Source organism: Amphiura filiformis, chromosome 7, assembly GCF_039555335.1.
Source record: "Amphiura filiformis chromosome 7, Afil_fr2py, whole genome shotgun sequence".
Taxonomy (NCBI): Eukaryota; Metazoa; Echinodermata; class Ophiuroidea; order Amphilepidida; family Amphiuridae; genus Amphiura; species Amphiura filiformis.
In genome coordinates, this window is record NC_092634.1 from 27,811,932 (window position 1) to 27,832,140 (window position 20,209).

The 20,209-nt window shown below is 36.0% G+C and overlaps 2 protein-coding genes across 2 annotated transcripts in view; both read right to left on the reverse strand.

Annotated features, from left to right (window-relative positions):
- LOC140156963 (uncharacterized) overlaps positions 1-20,209 on the reverse strand; it is a 164,299-nt gene that overhangs the window by 101,693 nt on the left and 42,397 nt on the right. The gene's annotated exons all lie outside the window — the stretch shown is intronic.
- Positions 3,306-20,184, reverse strand: LOC140156960 (uncharacterized). The gene is made up of 18 exons (XM_072180007.1): positions 19,963-20,184; positions 14,025-14,198; positions 12,456-12,521; positions 11,873-11,941; positions 11,216-11,287; positions 10,683-10,736; positions 10,073-10,096; positions 9,219-9,299; positions 8,471-8,524; positions 8,187-8,234; positions 7,478-7,522; positions 7,009-7,059; positions 6,542-6,697; positions 5,847-5,914; positions 5,190-5,414; positions 4,643-4,675; positions 3,888-4,110; positions 3,306-3,535 (listed from the first exon to the last, which is right to left on the reverse strand). Exons 1-18 carry the CDS (start codon positions 20,003-20,005, stop codon positions 3,417-3,419), a joined length of 1,605 nt encoding a protein of 534 aa, XP_072036108.1. The 5' UTR covers positions 20,006-20,184; the 3' UTR covers positions 3,306-3,416.

Genomic DNA, 20,209 nt, shown 5'->3' on the forward strand with positions numbered 1-20,209 from the left:
GCCCCAGCTAGGTTTGTTTTCTAGTATGTAATAATATATGGAACACACTTATGGGTGCCATTTGAATAAAAAGCTTATGAAAATAGTATGGAAACCTTTAAACATGCAAAATTTCCTGTTCGCTGCGCTCGTAATCTATCAAAACCATTAACATTTACAAACTGGGATATCAAAAACATCTCAAAATTTGTGCAGTATTTTCCAAGCGTTTGTTATGAATGAACTGAAGGACACAGGTACTGCTTGAGCTGGCTTCACTGCTAAAAATGGTCCAACGTATGGATTTTATGTAAAAAGTTCCGTGTTTGATCCATGTGTTAGTTGGATGCACACATTGATAAGCTTTGATGGGAGGATCATACAGGCTGTATCAAAATGATTGGTACCCATACGTTTTCATGTTTATTGACAAGCCTGCATCTCCCAAATTGGATCACAGTAAAATGGCCTTAATTTGTAGTTTATTATCGTTCACATTATTTGTCCACAAATTAGGTACATCTATGTTGCATTGTGTTGCGGCAGTCCTGTCCATAATCCCTGAAAACTGACGGGTACCAATCATTTTGATACACCCTGTAGCAAGTCGCTGCTTGTCTAAGGAACTGATCACAAAAAGTAGGGTTTTGGGAACTAAAAACGTCCCAAGAACTCAAAAATGGAGGTCTTCAGAACTAATAAATATAATTATGGTTAATGAAATAAAGCACTGGACACATTCTTTTGCTTTGATCTACTTTATATTCAAGGCACATTAAAATCAAGCTGAAATACTGAAATGCTATTAGATGATAAGAATTTGACTTTGTCAAAACATCATCTTCATAATTTCAGCTTCAGACTAATGTTTTATCATCATCATCATCATCATCAAAACCCAAAATAAGCAAATCTCTTCATACTTTATTTATTTCCTTTCCCTTATTTTGTAAACATTAGGCTTTGTAACAAGTAGCCTAATCATGTGTAAAAAAATAAGTACATATTTAGTAACTATAATTTACATGAGGAAACACATTAGAACATATATACATACATATTTCAAGTATTTTATTTGATAAGTGCAATTATACAGGGTGGTCCAAAATAAACTTTACCCAATTTGAAAGGTTCAGTTTTCGAAGTTTTGAGCAGCTATTCTCAAAAATGTTACATCCCTTATGAAAATGCCGAGCACATTTTGAGCTTGTATACGAGCTTGTTATGAGCTTGTTATATATGCTCGTTCAGAGCTTGTTACGATCAAGAAAAAGCTCGTAATGATCAAGAAAAAGCTCGTATTTGAAACAGAACGAGCTTATTTTTGAAACATTACGAGCTTGCATTTTGATGAGCTTGCAAATTACAAGCTCGATATTGGAACTGATGAGCTTATTTTGGAACAAAACGAGCTTGCACCCCAAGCGAGCTGAAACAAGCTCGCAGTTTCATTACGAGCTAATATATGCTCACAAATACGAGCTTGTAAATTACAAGCTCAATTTTGAAACAAAACGAGCTTATTTTTGAAACATATCGAGCTTGCAACATTTGTGAGCTGGAAACAAGCTCGCAACAGCAATTTCTATCGAGCTTACACAAGCTTATAAATGTAAGCTCACAAGCTAACTTGTTAACGAGCTTGTAACAAATGCAAGCTTGTTTCAAGCTCAATTGAGCTCCATATCACAAGCCAATATTCGTAATTTCTCGATTGTTGTCTTTTTCCAAAAAGCACATTCTGGCTAATATGCAGGTCAGCTGATGGGCATCCTGTTGTCAGGTCAAAGGGCTTCATGTGGTCCTACACCTGTAGGTATATTATGATGTTTAAAAAAAATTGTGATTGACTATTGTAGTTGCAACAATAACAAGGTAAACAAACATCTGTATAAAGTTAAAGAACATTTAATTTAAAGAACATTTAAAAGGTACATCGAAATACAAAAAAAAGAGTAGGTGCAATATGCAACCTTTCAGTGCATCACCTACATGACTGATGTACATTTCCAGTTATTGAAATGTTTTTATGATAAAACTTAATAAATGCTTATTTTGCACTAAACTAAACCTATACCTACATTGTGTTTTTAGTTGATATATTCTTATGTGCAGTGACGTCAGCTATACAGTATGTTTGGCTTCATAGAGAGAACGTTGTCAGTATGCAACACAACAATCACCATACCAAATCATGCCACCAACTATCTACTCAGCATGCCAGCATTTGAAGGTGCTCTATTGATACACAGATGTAAAATTTGTTGCAACAAATAATAGACATGCTCTCTCCACAAGCCAAACATAACATACAACAGAATCTGAGGTTTGTTGCCACACAAGTCTTAGTATAAACTGACTATAGCTTATTTCACGATAAGATGTACACAACACAGTAAGACAAGGCACAATCATTTTGCTTCAACATTCACAAGTCTTAGTGTAGGCCCAAGGGAGGTTGTGTAGTCCCGAGATGTGCGATCGCAATGCCTAGCTCACGATATGAGCGGGGTGGTCTCAGCGTATGCTTCTTGCTGACGCAAACTGTTTGTTGTGTACATCTAATTTTTTCCTAATAAGTGGCCAGTACCTATTAAACGCCCACCTTGCAAAATCCATCAAGAATTAAATGCATTTTTTTAGGCCCTAAGCTTACATTCTAGGGCCTAAATTGCCCTGGATAATCCAAAGTATGGCCATTCTCTGACTATTTTGGTGTATGCTTACTATTTATGTACCATCAGGATCTGATGTTGTTCCTGTTTTGGCTATTGCAAGGTGGTTTAGTGGGTTTTATAGACACTTTTATGACGTTAAAAGTCCATCATAACTTGATCCCTAGTAAACGCCCATCCTTCATAAAATGTTACCACACATGGACGCTTATAAAGCTGATATCATTGAGTTAAAGAAGAAAGCACCACTTTTGCATCAAAATGTTACACTTTACAAGATACATAAAAATACTTAAAGCACACTTGCACTTTAACAGACCCATTTGTTAAGTGTTTTTTTTTAATATTTTTTAGGAGTATATACATAATATTGTTAGTTGTGATGTCAGTTCTGAGGAGGTTCACATATCATCAAAAGTATCGTTTCGGTTGAACAAATGAAGCACAAATTTACCCCCACCCCCACCATAAATTTTCTGTATATTACATAAATTGTATAGACTGTTTTGTATTATACTTACTGTAACTTTTATAATGACCATTATTATTATTACGGTCATTTGAATTTATGTAACCTAGGATGCCACCTGCCTCACGCCTAGCGTACTTGGTGGCATCCTCATCTCTGTTAATATTTTACTTTTTGTAATAAACTTGAACTTGAACTTGAACTTGAAAAAGCAAAAATAAAAAAGCTGAGTTCCGCTTTAAACTTGCAAAATTTTCATGTCTAGCAGCTACGGTGATGCAGTTCTCTCAACCTCAATCCTCTTTATCCTCCTTTGTCGCCTTCTTTCTTGGCCTACAGCTTGCACACAAGCTGTTGGCGAATCGGTTTAGCTCTTTCATCTTTGCAGATGGAATAAGATGACACACAACAGCTGAAAGTAAAGCCAGAGAGTATAGTTAATTACTTTCAACAGGCCTGAAATAATGCTAGCATTGCTTCTAAAGATTACCACTAGTCCCATTTGTATTTTTCGTCATGAAAGCACACTATCACGTTCAGATTGCAGGTTCTAGTAATTGAGCATAGACAGTGCATGTTAATGTAATTTGACCAAACATGCATTACAAACAACCACTTAATTTGGTTGATTATATTGAACATAGGGTATGAGAGTAGCAAACCAAATTGGCAATAACAGGACACTAGCTCTGCTCGAAAACCTTAGTTTCACTGCTATGTTTGATTAATTGCCCTGTTGAACAGATGCACACAAGTGTGCCTACCTTTAATAGCGTTAAACTCCAGAGGAGGAATGGCTTGGCTCTGCACCTGGGTGCCAGAATTGGTGGCTACTTTGGAGCCCATGGCACACATGTGTTGTAGCTGCTCTCTGCTCCATTGCTTGTACAGTAAATGATTTAGGAGCTTTCGCTCGTCTTTAAATGTGAGTTTCAAAACAGTCATACTGGCTGTTGACAACCCTAGTATTTCTCTGGCAGCAGTTATCTGTATTAGACAGAACAAGACAAACATAAAATACTCTTATTGTTATTTTGAATACAATTTTATTGAAAAGATATTAAATAAAATAAATAAATAGGCCATATTTAGAGAGGGTAGCCTCACTCAGTGTCTAGCACTGCTTTCCAGGAGGGCCCTCTGATCAGATTTTGGATCTTTTTGGGTCCAGTTTTAGAGGCAGGAGGAAAACCGGCGAACCGTAAAACCTGCGGAGGCAAGTATGGACTGGAAACCAAATGCACATAAGCGCCAGGACCGGGTATCGATCCCGGGTTTCATTGGTGCAAAGCGAGGTATTTACCGCTGCGCTAACCTGCCTCCCCATATTGATGAAAAGAGCTTATTTCCAAAATTTCAGTTGATTCCGATGTTGCGTTCACCAGATACTGTGGATTTTGTGTTATTTATAATTTTGGCTATACATTTATCAAACAAGAGAGTCTGCACAAAATACTTTCTTTAGTGAGGATGAGGTCTAAGATCAGAAATATGCATTCTTAACAGCGCATTAACTTACTTCTTCATTTGTGTCGGCATTGTCTTCCGTTATCTGAAAATAGTAATTATAAAGAAAAATAAATTGATAAACCACTTGAACATGTACAGGAATTTGCAGTACATAGAATATAGGCCAAATATCATTAGTGCCACATTCCATGATGATGCTTGAGGCTGAGGCGGAATGGAATATGGTACCTAACTCCCACACAGTGAAGCCTGTTTTTATAGCAATTATCTCCAAAAAAGGAAAAATTTGTTTCAGCGCTGGGAGTCATGTCACGCAAAAGGCTAACTGTGCAGAACTCATGTTATTTCAGTAAACAAAACAACTATTCTAGTTCAACTTGGTCATAACAACCCTGGCTCCTTAACTATTTTTTGTCCTGGTTACAGGGCTTCAGAGTGGGCAATGGACAGGGATGGGAGATGAGATCAACATATACCTATTATTTGATTTGTGGTATCAACCACAAGCAAAATTGGCCTGAAAATATATTAAAGAGAAACACAAAGGAACAGATTTTGGTTCCAACTGGACAACCCAAGTATCAAGATGTACTTACGTTTGATGGTCTTCGGGACGCATTAGCTGGTGGAACGACTACTGCTCCTGGGGATGTCCTACTGTTGTCTACTGGTGCACCGACTGGTGATCGTGGGGTCACTTTGACGTTTGGGGTTGCCTTGAAGGAGGAGCTTGCCTTGAAGGAGGAGCTTGACTTGAAGGAGGAGCTTGCCTTGAAGGAGGAGCTTGAACATGGGGATGGACCAAACAGGTTTACAGGCTTCTGTTGACACAAAATAAAACAATTTTACCAAATGTTATGCTTTGGCATTGCAATTACATTCTGTAAAGTGACTAATTTTTTGCTATGGATTTACAGTAATTTTATTTTGGTCAAGCATGGTCATTTTGTAAGTAGGCAAATTGAAAAAAGTAGAATACAATACAGAGACCCATGGCATGGGTGTAGCTATAGAGTGGTGGAGCCCACCACTGAAAGTTTAATATGAGACAAGTGATTACATGTACTAAGTGTGACCATCATATTTTGTTAGATTTTCCTGAAAATAGTTATGATAACTTTGCTCAGCACCCATTTTTTAAACTATAACCATCACACAGACTTTTCATTCACTGAAGAACTTGACTTTATTAAAATTAAAACCTTACCATGTTGACTTTTAGGCTATTTAAATGCATACGCTAGTTTCATTACCTTAGTCTTTTGGTCCTCCACAGATGCGACAAAAGCCTTCAAGGCACTGACCTTTGATGGTGTTAGTACTGTAACAAAATAGAGAAATTGAAAAAGCCCTTTAACATAACACAACATTGGGTATTGAGTTTCCCATTCACTGTCAAAAACATCCATAAAAGCATGCCTTTAAATACTGTACCAGGGTCATAAGTTCGCAGAGAGCTGCGAGAATCCATTCAGATTCTTGCAAGAGAATTCAGCGAGAATCTTCAGATTCTCTTGTATTTAATTTGTGTACAAACTAGAACATTTTGCCAGAATCTATGTAGATTCTCACAAGTTTCTTTAGGAGAATCTTTGCGGGAATGGATTCTCGCCCAATTTATGACCCTGTGTACAATACTTGAAATTACACTAACCTATGCTGGAAAAGCAGTCCTTTTAGCAGAGCCAAAGTCAAATATCAAAATATTGGACAGCGTTCAAATCCAAGCTTGTCAAATAAATGAACAGTACTTAACACAACAAGTACATTGAGAGTTTTGAAAATACTGATCTTGAAATACAATCTTGGAAATAATCTTTAAAATTAGCAGCTGTAAAATCTGTGACAGGGCAGCTCAAAATTGTTTTCCAGTCACCTTTTCAGGTGGCTATAATAACAGCCCATTTCCTCTTATAATGCTCAGTAAATCCTAAAGCCCCAAACTCACCACTATTGTCCGATGTGGAAGGGCCTTGAGATTCCAATTCCTCATACTTCTGTAATAGATTCGAGTATTTGGACCTACTCCTTTCTAACTGGTACCGCAGCATACTATTTTCCTTCATCAACTGTTCGTTTTGCTTTTTTAGTTGTATTACTTCATCTGAAATGTAATTAACATCTAGTCAGTCTCACTAACCCTATACTGCCAATAGAAAACACAAAACACAATATACCACAGCACAAGATCACTGTACATGCATTGTTTACAGCTGATCATGATGATGCAATAAACCCAAGTGCTACGGTCACAACATTGCTGCCCTGGTTGATCCCCCAACCCCCGGTTTTGAGTGCTGTGCTGGCAAACCGTACGTTTCAAATCCAGGCCAATGGGCAGTGACAGTTTGTTTCTTTCTTTCTTTACTGAGTGTCTTTGGTTCCATGTCCATTCAGTGATTTAATTTCACTTACCATCTTTCCAGTCCTCATCACTGCTTTCATCACTATTATCACTAAGCATAACTGTGTGATGCAAAAATAGAAAATAGTTGTTCAAATTCAGATAAAAAAGCTGTTGCATATAACGGTTTGCTTTACAAGGAGGCTGAAAATCCAGATCAATCTGGACAAATGTGTACTTCTTCACAACGTGTGGGCACCAACTGCAACACAAACTGTGCGAGGCGCAGTTCCTGCGTGTACATTTGCCAAATCGCCATGTACATTCAATCTTGTAAAATCCGCATTCCGATCTATACATTTTTGTACATTGATCTGGATTTCGACTGCTGTGTACAGTAAGCCCAATGTTTATCAGATAGCAACAACAAGGAGAGACAACAAATATAAAATGAAACAGAACTTCATAAAACTGGAGAATTAGAAACAACCATGAAAGAGACATTAAAAGCAAGAAAGAAAAAACAAAACAAAAACTTACTTTCTTGTTCATGCTTGGCAGCTTTCGACCTGATTTCTGTTTCAGCTGTATGTGTAAAAGAAAATAAATTATTGGTTTCAGTTTTCACTGATATGCAGCACAAACTCTTATATATAGGTGCACAGACAACACAAACCCTTATGATGGCTTATGATGAGTGTACAGATAGAACTAGAAATCAAACAATTTAGTACTTAAAGGTCCTAGACCCGATTTCAGCAACAAATTTTATACAATAGCATGATAGGCTGTTAAGAAAGGAACCAAATCCAAATTTTAGGTTGCATCTGTCAAGTGGATTTGTTCTTATACACAAAAACGTATTTTCCAAGGCCACATAGTGAAGCACGTAAGTTTATTTTGTGGTCGACCACACATGCACACTCTTTCAAAGTAGTTTTCTAAATTACAGGGAATTGCTGCATGAAACTTTCAGAGGTGAATGAGAAAAATAGGCGATCTTTTGAAACCATTATCTTATCAACTTCCGGTAGATAACAGCGCCCTCTATAATAGTTTCAAATTATATATAGGTCTGGGCAAAAGCTATCTGGAAAGCAGGTCCTTTGAAGTAATTTTGTGATTTAAAATGCAAATGGCTAACATTTTTCAGACAATAGAAATTACTACAATGACCAAAAGTATCTGTGTAAAATAAAATGAAAGTCTAAACTTTTGAGTGTCTTCCGATTCTGAAATAACGACTTACCTCTGGGTGTTTCAGACTTCCTCTTTTTAGCTGCAAAAAACTTTTTAGCTGCAAAAATGAAGAAAAAGAAGACTATGTGTTAGAAATTGGTGTTCTTTAGGTAAACATTTCAAGTTTGCAACTTACCTTGGGCAGACAAAAATTATGTTGGGTTAATGGACATGAGAACAGCATCCTTTTCTTATTCAGGTGTCCTCCAAAACCGCTGTCCTGTGTTACACACACAACAATTTTTACGTTCATACAGAGACCGAATCAATCCTACAGTGATTTAAGTTACTTACCATAATACCTCACATCACTTGGGTTGAAATCTTCCACATCCCTGTCTGAGGATTCTGTGTGATGCAAAAAAAAAAAAAAAATATATATATATACATAATTTTCATAATAAAGATTGCACATGTTCTGCCATAGTTTCAACATGCTAAACTGTCTTATACAAAAATAGCACAAACATTGATACAAAAATGGAATTCTTATAGAATACCCTACCATTTTAATCCTAACACTAATCCTAACCCTAAACCTAATCCCTAATCCTAATCCTTAACCCTAATCCTAACCCTAAACCTAACCCTAACCCTAACCCTAATAAAATGGTAGGGTATTCTATAAGATAGCCTACAAAAATTTATGAAGTCTTCCATTCTTTAATTTGTAATAATTTGTTGAAAAAAAAAAAAAAAAACATTTCGTCATGTGGATGCAAGAGTGTCGTAAGTGCAATGGCTGCCATGTGTTATATTTATGTAATAAGTCATTATAAGTAAGGCAGAAAACCTCATTTTTTTTTCTACCATAAGTCAGTGGCTCTTGAAACTTAGTAGTTCAAGTTTAAGTGACTTTAAGAACCACTGATATCAAGAGCACTAACCTAAGACTGGATATTATAGAATGTGTAGTACAAATTAATGACAAATGGCAGCTATTGCACTTACAACACTCTTGCATCCAAACGACGATTTATATCAACATTATACTATTTCTATTGTCGTCATTATTTACACCTCAGATTTCAGATTAACCTACCTGCAGGAGTTAACTTTTTACTCTGCTGCTGCATTTGCGACAAGAACATTTCTTCTTGCGCTTTGGCACGGGCTTCAATATCTACAGAAAATGAACAGTGTATTTGTGTCACAAAGGCATACTCATTAATAATTGTCATTTCCAGTGTGTACTTGACCTAACTTGAACATACCATGATAATTGAACACTTTTAAAATTTAATCAAATTATTCCATTCCATATTCATAACTTCATGCATACCCTGCCCACATCTGAAAACTGGAAGTGGCCACAGTTTGTCTAAAAAATTGAACATTTTCAAGTTCCCTATACTTTACTACACAGAGTGATTTCCAAAAACTGAACAAGTTGTAAAAATGGTCAGAACAGCTCTTTCTTTCCCAAAAAGCTGAACTGTTGCTCCAAAAGAGGAACACTTGGCAGGTATGCTTCATGCAGACAAAGTTAGCGCGATCCAACCAACAAGGACAAGTGTACTATAGTACTCCCAACCTAAGTTTACCCGAGCATGTGAATTATCGTGTATGGCAAAATTTCATTGCGTAGTTGACGCGTGGCCAAACGCTCGAGAAATACGCGCAGGCAGCCAAGCGATCGGGTAAATCACACTATTTTTGCCACACGCGCTCTGGTAAACTTTGGTTGGGATCTACATCATTAAATACAAAATATGTGAGTTAATTTATATCAAAATGCTCACACTCATTAAATTAACCTGGCTTGACTTTTGCTTGGTCAATTTGGTAATTATGAGTGGGGAAGTACCTTCACTTAAAACAAACCTTCCAATTTTACACAATGACCTCCAAATAGATAGTGCATGGTTATTATTATTCAATCAGCAGTGGGCTTACCTGTGATCAACTGACCAGTTTCATCTGCAAGTAAAGGTAAGTAGAAAACAAGATTAACATATACAAAGGAGGACAGATGAATTGACTATTTGGTTACTTCACATCCAAAATTCTTCATTCAGAACACGATTTAAAAGGGAAATTGCGGTATACAGATAATACAGTCATGGAATATCAATCTATTGTATTGTTTGTTATTTGCACACTGCACATCCACCACCATTTTCAGGCATTTGCTAAATATAATTTACAATCACATAACTGAAATTTAGCACCGACTGAGAAATTAACATAAGCTCTGCACAAAAAGTTGGTAAAGTCTTATTGAACCATCTATTTCTCATTTTGAGACATGCCTGTACCCCTGAGTATCCATCGAGGAGCCACAATCATCAACGACTACCTTCAGGATGGGTGGGTTGATAGGATGCAATGACAACTGTCAGTCCTGACTTATCTTTTAGTGAACATAAGCTAATCTATCCATGCATAAAATAAATTGAAACAGACAGGTCTCAAATAAATTAGAATTAAGTGGCTCAAAAAACTCCCAATTTTTTTGAGCAGAATTTGTTTCACAAGAACAAACATTTTGTTTTCATACACTTACTTTGCTTTTGAACAGTCTTCCGATTAGCAGGCTTTGTACCTTCCTTTTTCATAGCTATAAGACAATTGTAATATAAAAGAGAAATTATGTTAATTTTAAAGGGACAGTATAATTGTGAAGAGTGCATCAATGGGATTCAAAACAAACACCAATTTACAGTCCATCACATGATAACCTTGATTCAAGGCATGCTGTGCTGCTGTGATATAGGCCTATATATATATTCACTAACTCAGTGCCTCTGATACCCACAGACCCGCTGAAATGAATCTAGTCCAGTTGCTCAACAGGAGTAAAACAGAGTATGAACATAATGGTATAACAGCTGCCTGAGGATATATAAAACCCATGTTTGGTATGAAGTAGGCAGATTAGCAGAAAATCAAATTAAAACTAATTCTATGAAACCAATCAACCAATAGAGCGATACGAAATGAGTGAAAATTATTTAAAAAACTCAAGAAAATACAAATAAAAAAAATATTAAAAATGGCATGCACTAGCAACTCTGGAAAGTTTTAATTAGTACTTACTTTGCTGCTTTGGCTTCAATTTATTTTCTTGACCCTTTTGGCCGACTACTACAGCATCTTCAGACCGTGTATCTATTATAAAATTGAAACAATTCATTAATTTCCAATAATAATTGTCTGGTCACTTTTATGTACAAAATCAACCAGATTCTCATAGTAGTCAAGTTGCAGAGAGAAAGTGTGAGGAAGCCTTTGAAGTATTTTGGTAACAGACCTTTGTACATGATCAAATATTCAAAACACTCAGATTGTATTAAAATATATTTATTGAAGTCCTCTGCCCATAAGGATTCAGGAAATGTAGTTTGACCAATCTATGATATTTCGTTCTTGAGTTATGGAGAAAAGCTGATATAAAGGTTAAAAGGTGTCCAAGGCTTTAGAAATCTGGCGAGAATTAGAGAATCTATTCTCGCAAAGATTCTCCCCCCAAAGATTTTGCAGGAATCAAATAGATTCGTAAAAATTGATTGATACAATGGTTATGAATGTGCAAGAATACAAAGATTCTCGCCCAAGTAGATTTGCTAGTAAAAATCCATTTAGATTCTCGCAGCTTCTCACAAATTTCTAGCCCTGGTGTCCATCAAACCTGTAGGGGAAAAAATCAAAATTGACATACACTAGCAACTCTGTTGAGTTTTGATTAGTACTTACTTTGCTTTGGTTTCACTTTATTTTCTTGACCCTTTTTGCCAACTACTACAGCATCTTCATCAGGTGTATCTATTTATTGAAACAAATTCATTCCAATAATAGTTTGGTCACTTTATGTACAAAATACAATGGAAATGGGTTAAGTAACAATTTTGAGGATTTAACAATTTAATGTTTTTAACAATTTTGACAATTCCACACCCACTGCCCCACTTGGAATCCATAAGTATTGTCTAAAGATGAGTTATCTACAAGAAAATGGACATATATCGAAAACATTGACTTTAATGTGAAACACCCAGGGTTTGATCTAGAGTTTGAAATAAGTTCTTGTTAAATTTAAGGATACATGTACTAGATTTTTAGGACTTGACTTGTTAAGATTAAAATCTCAACGTATGTCTGAAAGTTGCAACGATTGGCTCAAGATGGTCTTCTACTCTTTTGAATACAATTTCAGTTTTTACTTTTTATATATTTATTATATCTCACAAAGCTTGAATAAGGTAAAAATGCACTTTGCCCTGTGGACAAATTCAACATTGCATGCATTGGCATCTCTGCAAGTTTTAACTGTACTTACTTTGCTTTGGTCTTTTTTTACTTTCTTCAGCCTTTTGACGAACTTTCAGAGCATCTTCCTGCTTATCTGTAATAAAATTGAAACCGATTAATTTTGTAATTGGTCAAGTCTATTATCACTAGGCTTTATTGACAAAACTTTTGACAAAAGCAAATTCATAGTCATTGTCAACTCTTGTCAACAAGACTATGCAGGTGATACAGGCTTACATGTGCTGACAAAATGTTTATCATAAAGCTGATGGAATCACCTAAATTTATGGTATTACTTATCAGACCCATCATGCCTCATTAAACACAGTACTAGCTGTACTAAATTTGTTTGCACCATGCAAAGACACTGGGCATAAGGGCATTATGTTATTCTTCCCAGAACCCATGATTATTGCAAGTGCAGTGTAGTTAATAACACTGAGAAGCAATGAAATAGAACAGGACTGAAATTGTGCATTATGGGATAACACACTAGACATTGAGTGTTGACAGTTTGTCCACAAAGGATTCAGAAGTTTACTGATTGTCGACAAAGGTAGTGATGGGCCGATTCAATCGGGCGGATCGGAAATCGGCCGATTTTTGCAAGATCGGTGACAGATCGGGATCGGTAAAATCTCAGAACTCGGCCGATTTTACCAACAGATCCACTATTTAAATACAACAACAACTTGAACAAGACAAGAAGTAGCTTCAAAGTCGTCAGAATCTTGTTTCTCCCTTAAAATGTACCTGCCTCTCTTATTACTCAGTCACAGTGTCAAAAAGTTCAAAATCATCATCTTTTTATCAAAATTTGTAATAATTAATCTGAGTAAACAGAAAACAAAACTAATCTGATCGGGATCGGATTGGGCCAATAGATTAGGCCAAAAAAAAAAAATTGTTTGATTGCCCTCCACCGACCGACCCTAGTTTTTCTGGCCGACCCAAATGTTTTTTTTTTTTTTAAATATTAAAAGTGTTAACAAACCGAAATTTCGCAAAGAACTTCGTATCTAGCTATATCAAACAACCCTAAAAACGCTCTGGTACCTCTCAAGTGTGCTTACCAAAGAAATAAAGTGTGGAAAAACAGATTCTGCTTGTGTTTTTAGTATTTAATAATTGTTTCAAAAAAGACATGGCTAAAAAAAAAAAAATAAAAAATCTGACCGATCCGACCCTGCCTCAAAAAATCCATTCGAGGGCAACCAAACAATGCTTTTTTTTTTTGGCCTTAATGTGATCGTGAATCGGCAATTACCGATCTAGTGTAGATCGGCCCATCACTAGACAAAGGAAATCTTGGCGATACTACAATGTAGCACTAATCAGGTCACCCAAAAACCAAGCCGTAAACCAAGATTTTTGTATTAAATCAGGTAATGTTTAAACAATACACACCAGCTAGATAATCCAGACAGGTCACACTCACAGGTCTCTGCACATATATAATTATTTTGCAGCAGCTTATTTACAGGAGCAAGCTAGATATTTATAGCACTATTAAGCTTTTAACTAGGACTTGAATCTTCCATAATGCCCTACCAACCATTGTAGGGCAAACTATTAAACTGAAACTTATGTTACTTACCACAAAGTGCAATTATCTTTGCCCAGTAAGTTTTCTTTCCCCATGGAGCTCGGCAGATGTCACCTACTTCTGCTTTTCCATCCTGCACAGAAGAGCCATCTTCCAAATGAACTTTGATCCCCTTCAGGGCACTGATCACACCATCGTCCACAAACCGAACAACAACCCACACATCTGTAAAAATGTTATGCATTTTGATATTTTAATAAGTGGGCAATTCCGGGATTAGGTCATCCAAATTGTAAAAAAAGAAAAATCGTCTAATATGTGAATATTTTATGGCATAATGAAGGTGAAGGTATCTAGTTTCATGGAATAATATGGAATTTTCCCCAATATATATTTTTCCGTCTGATTTACGGGTTTAAAGACGTGGGCCAAAATCCATATTTTCACTGCTAAAAATCTAAATTTTTTATTCATACTGTAATAGGAACTCAACATTACCATTTGTAATTAGTATGCACTAATTTCATAAGTCATTTTATATACAATTCAATTCTGTGTGAATACATTTTTGGGAGTTGTGCATTTTAATTAAAAGTTGCTATAGTCTACGGGGCATCTCCTCCAATGTACGTCCGCAACACAAAATATGAACTTTTTCAGTTAAAAAAAAAACTAAGTCTGTAAAAATTGAATTAACTCATATCTTCTGTTTACTCTATGAGAGTAATATAAACATCGGTTTAAAAAGTTTCTTTATCCCATGGTTTTAGAGATATATCGTTGCGGACGTACACATGAATGTACGTCCGCAACATATATTTATATTAAGATGAAAACCTAATAAATTCTCACCATAAAGTTGTAATTCACAGTAGTTTCAACTTAAATAACTATGTTAAAGACCAAAGCAAACTAGGTTTACACTTTGATGGGTCCTGTGTTCATTAGGCAAACCTAAAATATTCGAATTGGTACGTCCGCAACAACAAACTGACATGATTTCCAACCAATAAAAAGGTGTTTTAACTAATTCAAGTAGGGATTTAAATGGACTAAATTTACTAATTGTGACTGCTGGTATCTGGTTCAACCCACATTGTTAAATTTTACAATTCAAATTAATTAATTTGAACTCCTTTTTTATTGGTTGGAAATCATGTCAGTATGTTGTTGCGGACAAACAAATTTAACAATTTTGAAATATTTCACAGTTCGCTTTATTTTCTAGGTCATAATAATTCAGTAGAAATAAAATACCATGTTTCCATTAAAGTAGTTTAGGTTTTTAATACACAATTAATTAATTTGGAGGTGAGAAAGTAAGTAATTCAACTAAAAGCACACCTATAAAACATATATTTTGTATAACTTCAGGTCTACACAAAAAATACATAATTTAATTGTGGATACATACATTCCCAAATTTGCAACATTAAACTACATACATTTAGCTTGTCTGATAAACTTGTTTCAAAATGCCTTTCTATTTTAAACAAATAAAGTTACTTGTTTTTAAAAGTTAACATCTAACTCTATTTAGTATTATGATGCTTCTATATGTTTGCAACACTTGTTTATTGGTTGGAAGTCATGTCAATTTGTTGTGGACGTACGGTACAGATTGAATCATTTTGAAATATTTACAGGAAACTGGATTTTCAGGTCATATGCTAAAGAAATATCAGGTTTTTAAGTAGGTTTTAGTCTATGATACAATTTTGCTGCTGAAAATCAATTAATTCAAACAATTCATGGGGTAAAATGTAAAAATAATCAAATTTTAAACAAAAATAGCATTTTTGTTGCGGACGACACTCCCAAATTTGCCATATTTAACCATCCCGTGTCAAAATGTCTTCCTGTTTTAAACAAATATAGTTACAAGTTTTAAAAGTTGGTACCTATCTCTATTCAGAATGATGCATCTCAATTTGCAACATCTGTTTATTGATCGGAAATAATGTAATTTTATTGTTGCGGACGTACAAATTGAATCATTTTGGAATATATGTAGTAATCTTAATTCTTCAGGTCATATTCTAAAGAAATATCAGGTTTCTAAGTAGGTTCTAGTCTATGGTACAATTTGGGTGCTGAAAAGCAATTAATTCAAACAATTCATGTGGTAAAATGTAAAAAATCAAATTTTAACAAAAATAGCATATTTTTGTTGTGGACGTACACTCCCAAATTTGCCATATTTAACCATCCTGTGTCAAAATGTCTTCCTGTGTTAAACAAATATAGTTACAAGTTTTAAAAGTTGATACCTAACTCTAATCAGAAAGGTGCATCTTAATTTGCAACACCTGTTTATTGATCGGAAATAATGTCATTTTGTTGTTACGGACGTACAAATTGAATATTTCACAGCGCACGCCCGCAACGCAAAAAAATGTACGTCCGCAACGGTGAACATTATGAAATTTGAACCCAAAGATAAAAGTTCTGATTGTTTTCTTTGCTAATTTTCTTTAGCTTGGTCCCTCTTGCAAACAAAACTGTATTAATTTCCATCAAAGATCTATACACTTCATAGAGATTTGGACTGAAACACAAAGAATCTACAAAGTACACTTTCTGTGAGTACGTCCAACAGGGGTGTTAGTGTGACCTCCCATGCTAACCAAGAATGACATTGGAATGAAATTTTGAGGTTTTATACTCATATCAGAGATACTTCAAATACATACGTTTAAAATCCAAAAGTCTTAATATTTTGGAAGTTCTAGGTCCTCAAAGTCTATGAAATGTACGTCCGCAACTCACGGAACTGCCCAATAATTAGGCCTATAGTTTCAGCTGGTGAACATGACGGTTGAGATAGGTACAGTGGAACCCCTTTTTACGAAATCTGCGGGGCCACACATTTCAGTGCGTCTTGTCAGGATTTCATATTCACATATCACCTGATCATGTAGGCTACAACCTCAGTCCCATCACAGATCCTAGGTTCTCTCTAGGATCTGTGGTCCCATGGACTTGGAATTACTGTTTTTTTTTTTTTTGTGAGTTCGTATTAACAAGGTTCCACTGTATATATTCTAGCAAGCAAAGGAAATATAAGAAATTAATTTCATAAATAGCAATAAATTTTATCTACATTGAGATCCATTGTGACAGGAACCCAAATCCGAATTTTAGTTGCATCGGTCTTGCGGTTTTAATGTTATGTTACTCCGCATGTCCACTCCTAACTCTGAAACCCCACCCCTCAACCCCAGTTACCCCACCCTCACCCATATAGTGGCGTAACCAGGATTTTGATATTGGAGGGGCAAGATCCGACTAAAGTCCCTCAAAATCAACAAAATACAAGAAAACAGGTGAAAACATGCTGAAATAAAAACAAAAGAAAACTCGTATTTTTGTGATTCGTAAAATATGTCCCCGCCGAAAGGTCGCGATAACTCATTATGTTTAAGTATATCACTGATAAACTGCAACCCCACCCCTCACTCCAATACCCCACCCATAACTCTGCATCCCCATCCCTAACCCCACCAATAACTCCGCAACCCCACCCCTAACCCCACCCCTAACTCTAAAACCCTACCCCTAAACCCACAACCTCACCTCTTACTCCGCAACAAACCATAACACCACCCGTCACTCAGCAACCCCACCCCTAACCTTGCAACCCCACCCCTAAACCCACAACCCCACCCTTTACTCCAGAACCCACCCCTAAACCCTGCAACCCCACCCCTAACCCTGTAACCCCACCCCTAACCCCGCAACCCCACCCCTAACTCCGCAACCCCACCCATCACTCAGCAACCTCCGAAACCCCGCCCCAACCCCGCAACCCCACCCTACCTCCGCAACCTCACCCATCATTCCAATACCCCACCCCTAACCCCAGCACCCCCACATTAACCCCGCAACCCCACCCCTCACTCCACTCATGCAATTCAAACTTAATTCGAACTCTGCAGCATCCAAACTCTGTGGATACTTCCTTTTTGTGTGCATACATCCTTCTTACCTGGATGCCACAATCAGCAGATACTTCCTTTTACATTTGTGTGCACTTACATCCTTCTTACCTGGACTCCAAACATAAGTTTTATTCAAATCAGGTTAGGGCTTTGCATGGACGTGCATTTACATCCTCCTTACCTGGACTCTAAAATCTGTGGATACTTCCTTTCCCTTTTTTCTTTGTGTGCATTTACATCCTGATGACATGCAATTCACACTTTTAAAAGTTTCATTCAAAGTCAAACTCTGCAGCATCCAAACTCAGTGCATACTTCCTTTTACCTTGTGTGCATTTACATCCTTCTTAACTGGATGCCAAAATCTGTAGATAGGCCTACTTCCTTTTACCTGAACTCCAAACTTAAGTTTCATTCAAATTAGGTTAGAGCTTTGTATGTATGAGCAAATAGATGTGCAGTTACCTCCTTCTTACATGGACTCTACAATTTGCAGATACTTCTTTTCTCCCTTTGTGTGCATTTACATCCTTTTTCTTACACACAATTCCAACCCAAGTTTCATTCATATCTAGTTAGGGGTTAGCATGTAGGAGCATCAATTAAAACCTTCACATTTTTTTTTTTTTTTGCCTGAATTTTATTAGGATCTCGACTCAAACCAGGACTACAATTTTTCCAAGTGTTTTGCTGTATACTTTTGTTGCGGCGGATTTGTGCACAATTTTGAGTGAGAACATTTTGTTCCCTCCCATCCCGCCTTGCCTCCTAGTTCGTCCCTGCGCCCCCAATTTCAAGGCTTTAAAGTTTAATTGCAAACTCATTGAAACGAAAAACTACAATCAGTCTATTAAAGGCAGTAGCCATGATCGTGATTTTCAAAATTCACTTGCCATGGAACATGCAATTTTTTTTATTTGTATGGAAAGAACATACCATAATTAGTACAACCTACCAGTATTTCGGATAGAAACTTTCTAAAAGCAAAGTTATAAGCAAATCATTGGTAAATGAATTAACATAACATGCGTTATATTAATTCAATAGCAGTGTTTCTAGAAATAAATCATTGAATTCTCAAAATGAAGACTTCTTTACATCTGCCACAATGTTTTTGTGAAGGGTAAATGTTTTTAAATATATGTTATCACCTTAGAATATAATTATTTTAAATTTCGATGGTTAAAGGCACATTTAGACATTAACAATTTAGGAAAATAGAAACACTGGATTATAGTTCCTAAAGAAAGAAATTTGCTCTAAAATCGTCTTTTTGATAACTAATGATGATTTTTTTCAAGTGTTTTGATAACTCTCATGTATTTCCTTGATAAAAATCAAGTATTCATGAGTTTTCATACCCAGGTAGAATCATGGCTAATACCTTTAATTAAAGACGTGCAAGACATGAAGATCCATTTCATGATCATGACCATGAATGATGACTCATGGACTTGTTTTTAATTAATTATTAAGCTTACTTCTCTCATTCAACTTTTTGCGGTGATACTAAACCATGCAAAACTCGAATGAATGATATATGAGTGACAAGTAATGAAGTCAAAAACTATGATGCATAATTATGGATCAAACAACACTTGCATCTCTTCAATCATGTAATCAGTCCATGAGTCATTTTTTTACACATATTTTTCACGTCACGTGCAATGCCAATGATCGTGCAGGTGTGCAGGCCATACATAGTAATATTTTTTTCAAGTCTGGGAACACAATGAACATGCACTAAAAATTGAGCAAAAGTCAAAAATTTTCTGCCAAATAACATGAATAAAGCATGTTTTTTAATCCTTTTAATTTTCCTTTGCATTTCGAGAATAAAAACTATACGTGACAATAGGTACACGTTTTTTACTGTTTAATGACAATTTCAAGTCATCTTTAGAAAATTTTCTGCCACTTTGGAATTTTTTCTGGGAACTATGTTCCCGCGTTCCCGCACTTTTCTATGCCCTGCACGTGTGTCTCACCGTGTGAACTTCAAATTCGAAAAGACTAGAAGAAATTATACGAAAGCTTCGAATGCTCACCATTGTTGTCCTTCCTGCGACCAGTCACGGGTTCTTCGGCCATGATGATTATTTCAGGCAACTATACGATCGAAGATATTCTCTTACTAAATGGAAATTCGGTACTTTTTTCCAGCACCCTAGCGGAAACTCCCAACTCAAAACTTTTTAATTCTCAAATCGCCGCGCTTCCGGTTGAATCATGACCTTTTATGATTAGTCTTTACCAAGTCGTATGAAGTTGTATCAAACTCACATAGCATTATAC

Excerpts from the sequence above, each read along its gene's own strand:
- LOC140156960 (XM_072180007.1), bottom strand. The coding sequence starts at position 20,005 with ATGGCCGAAGAACCCGTGACTGGTCGCAGGAAGGACAACAATG. Across the intron at positions 14,199-19,962 it reads TCGCAGGAAGGACAACAATG|ATGTGTGGGTTGTTGTTCGG; the intron begins GTGAGCATTCGA and ends ACATTTTTACAG. Across the intron at positions 7,060-7,477 it reads TGCCAAGCATGAACAAGAAA|TTATGCTTAGTGATAATAGT; the intron begins GTAAGTTTTTGT and ends TGCATCACACAG.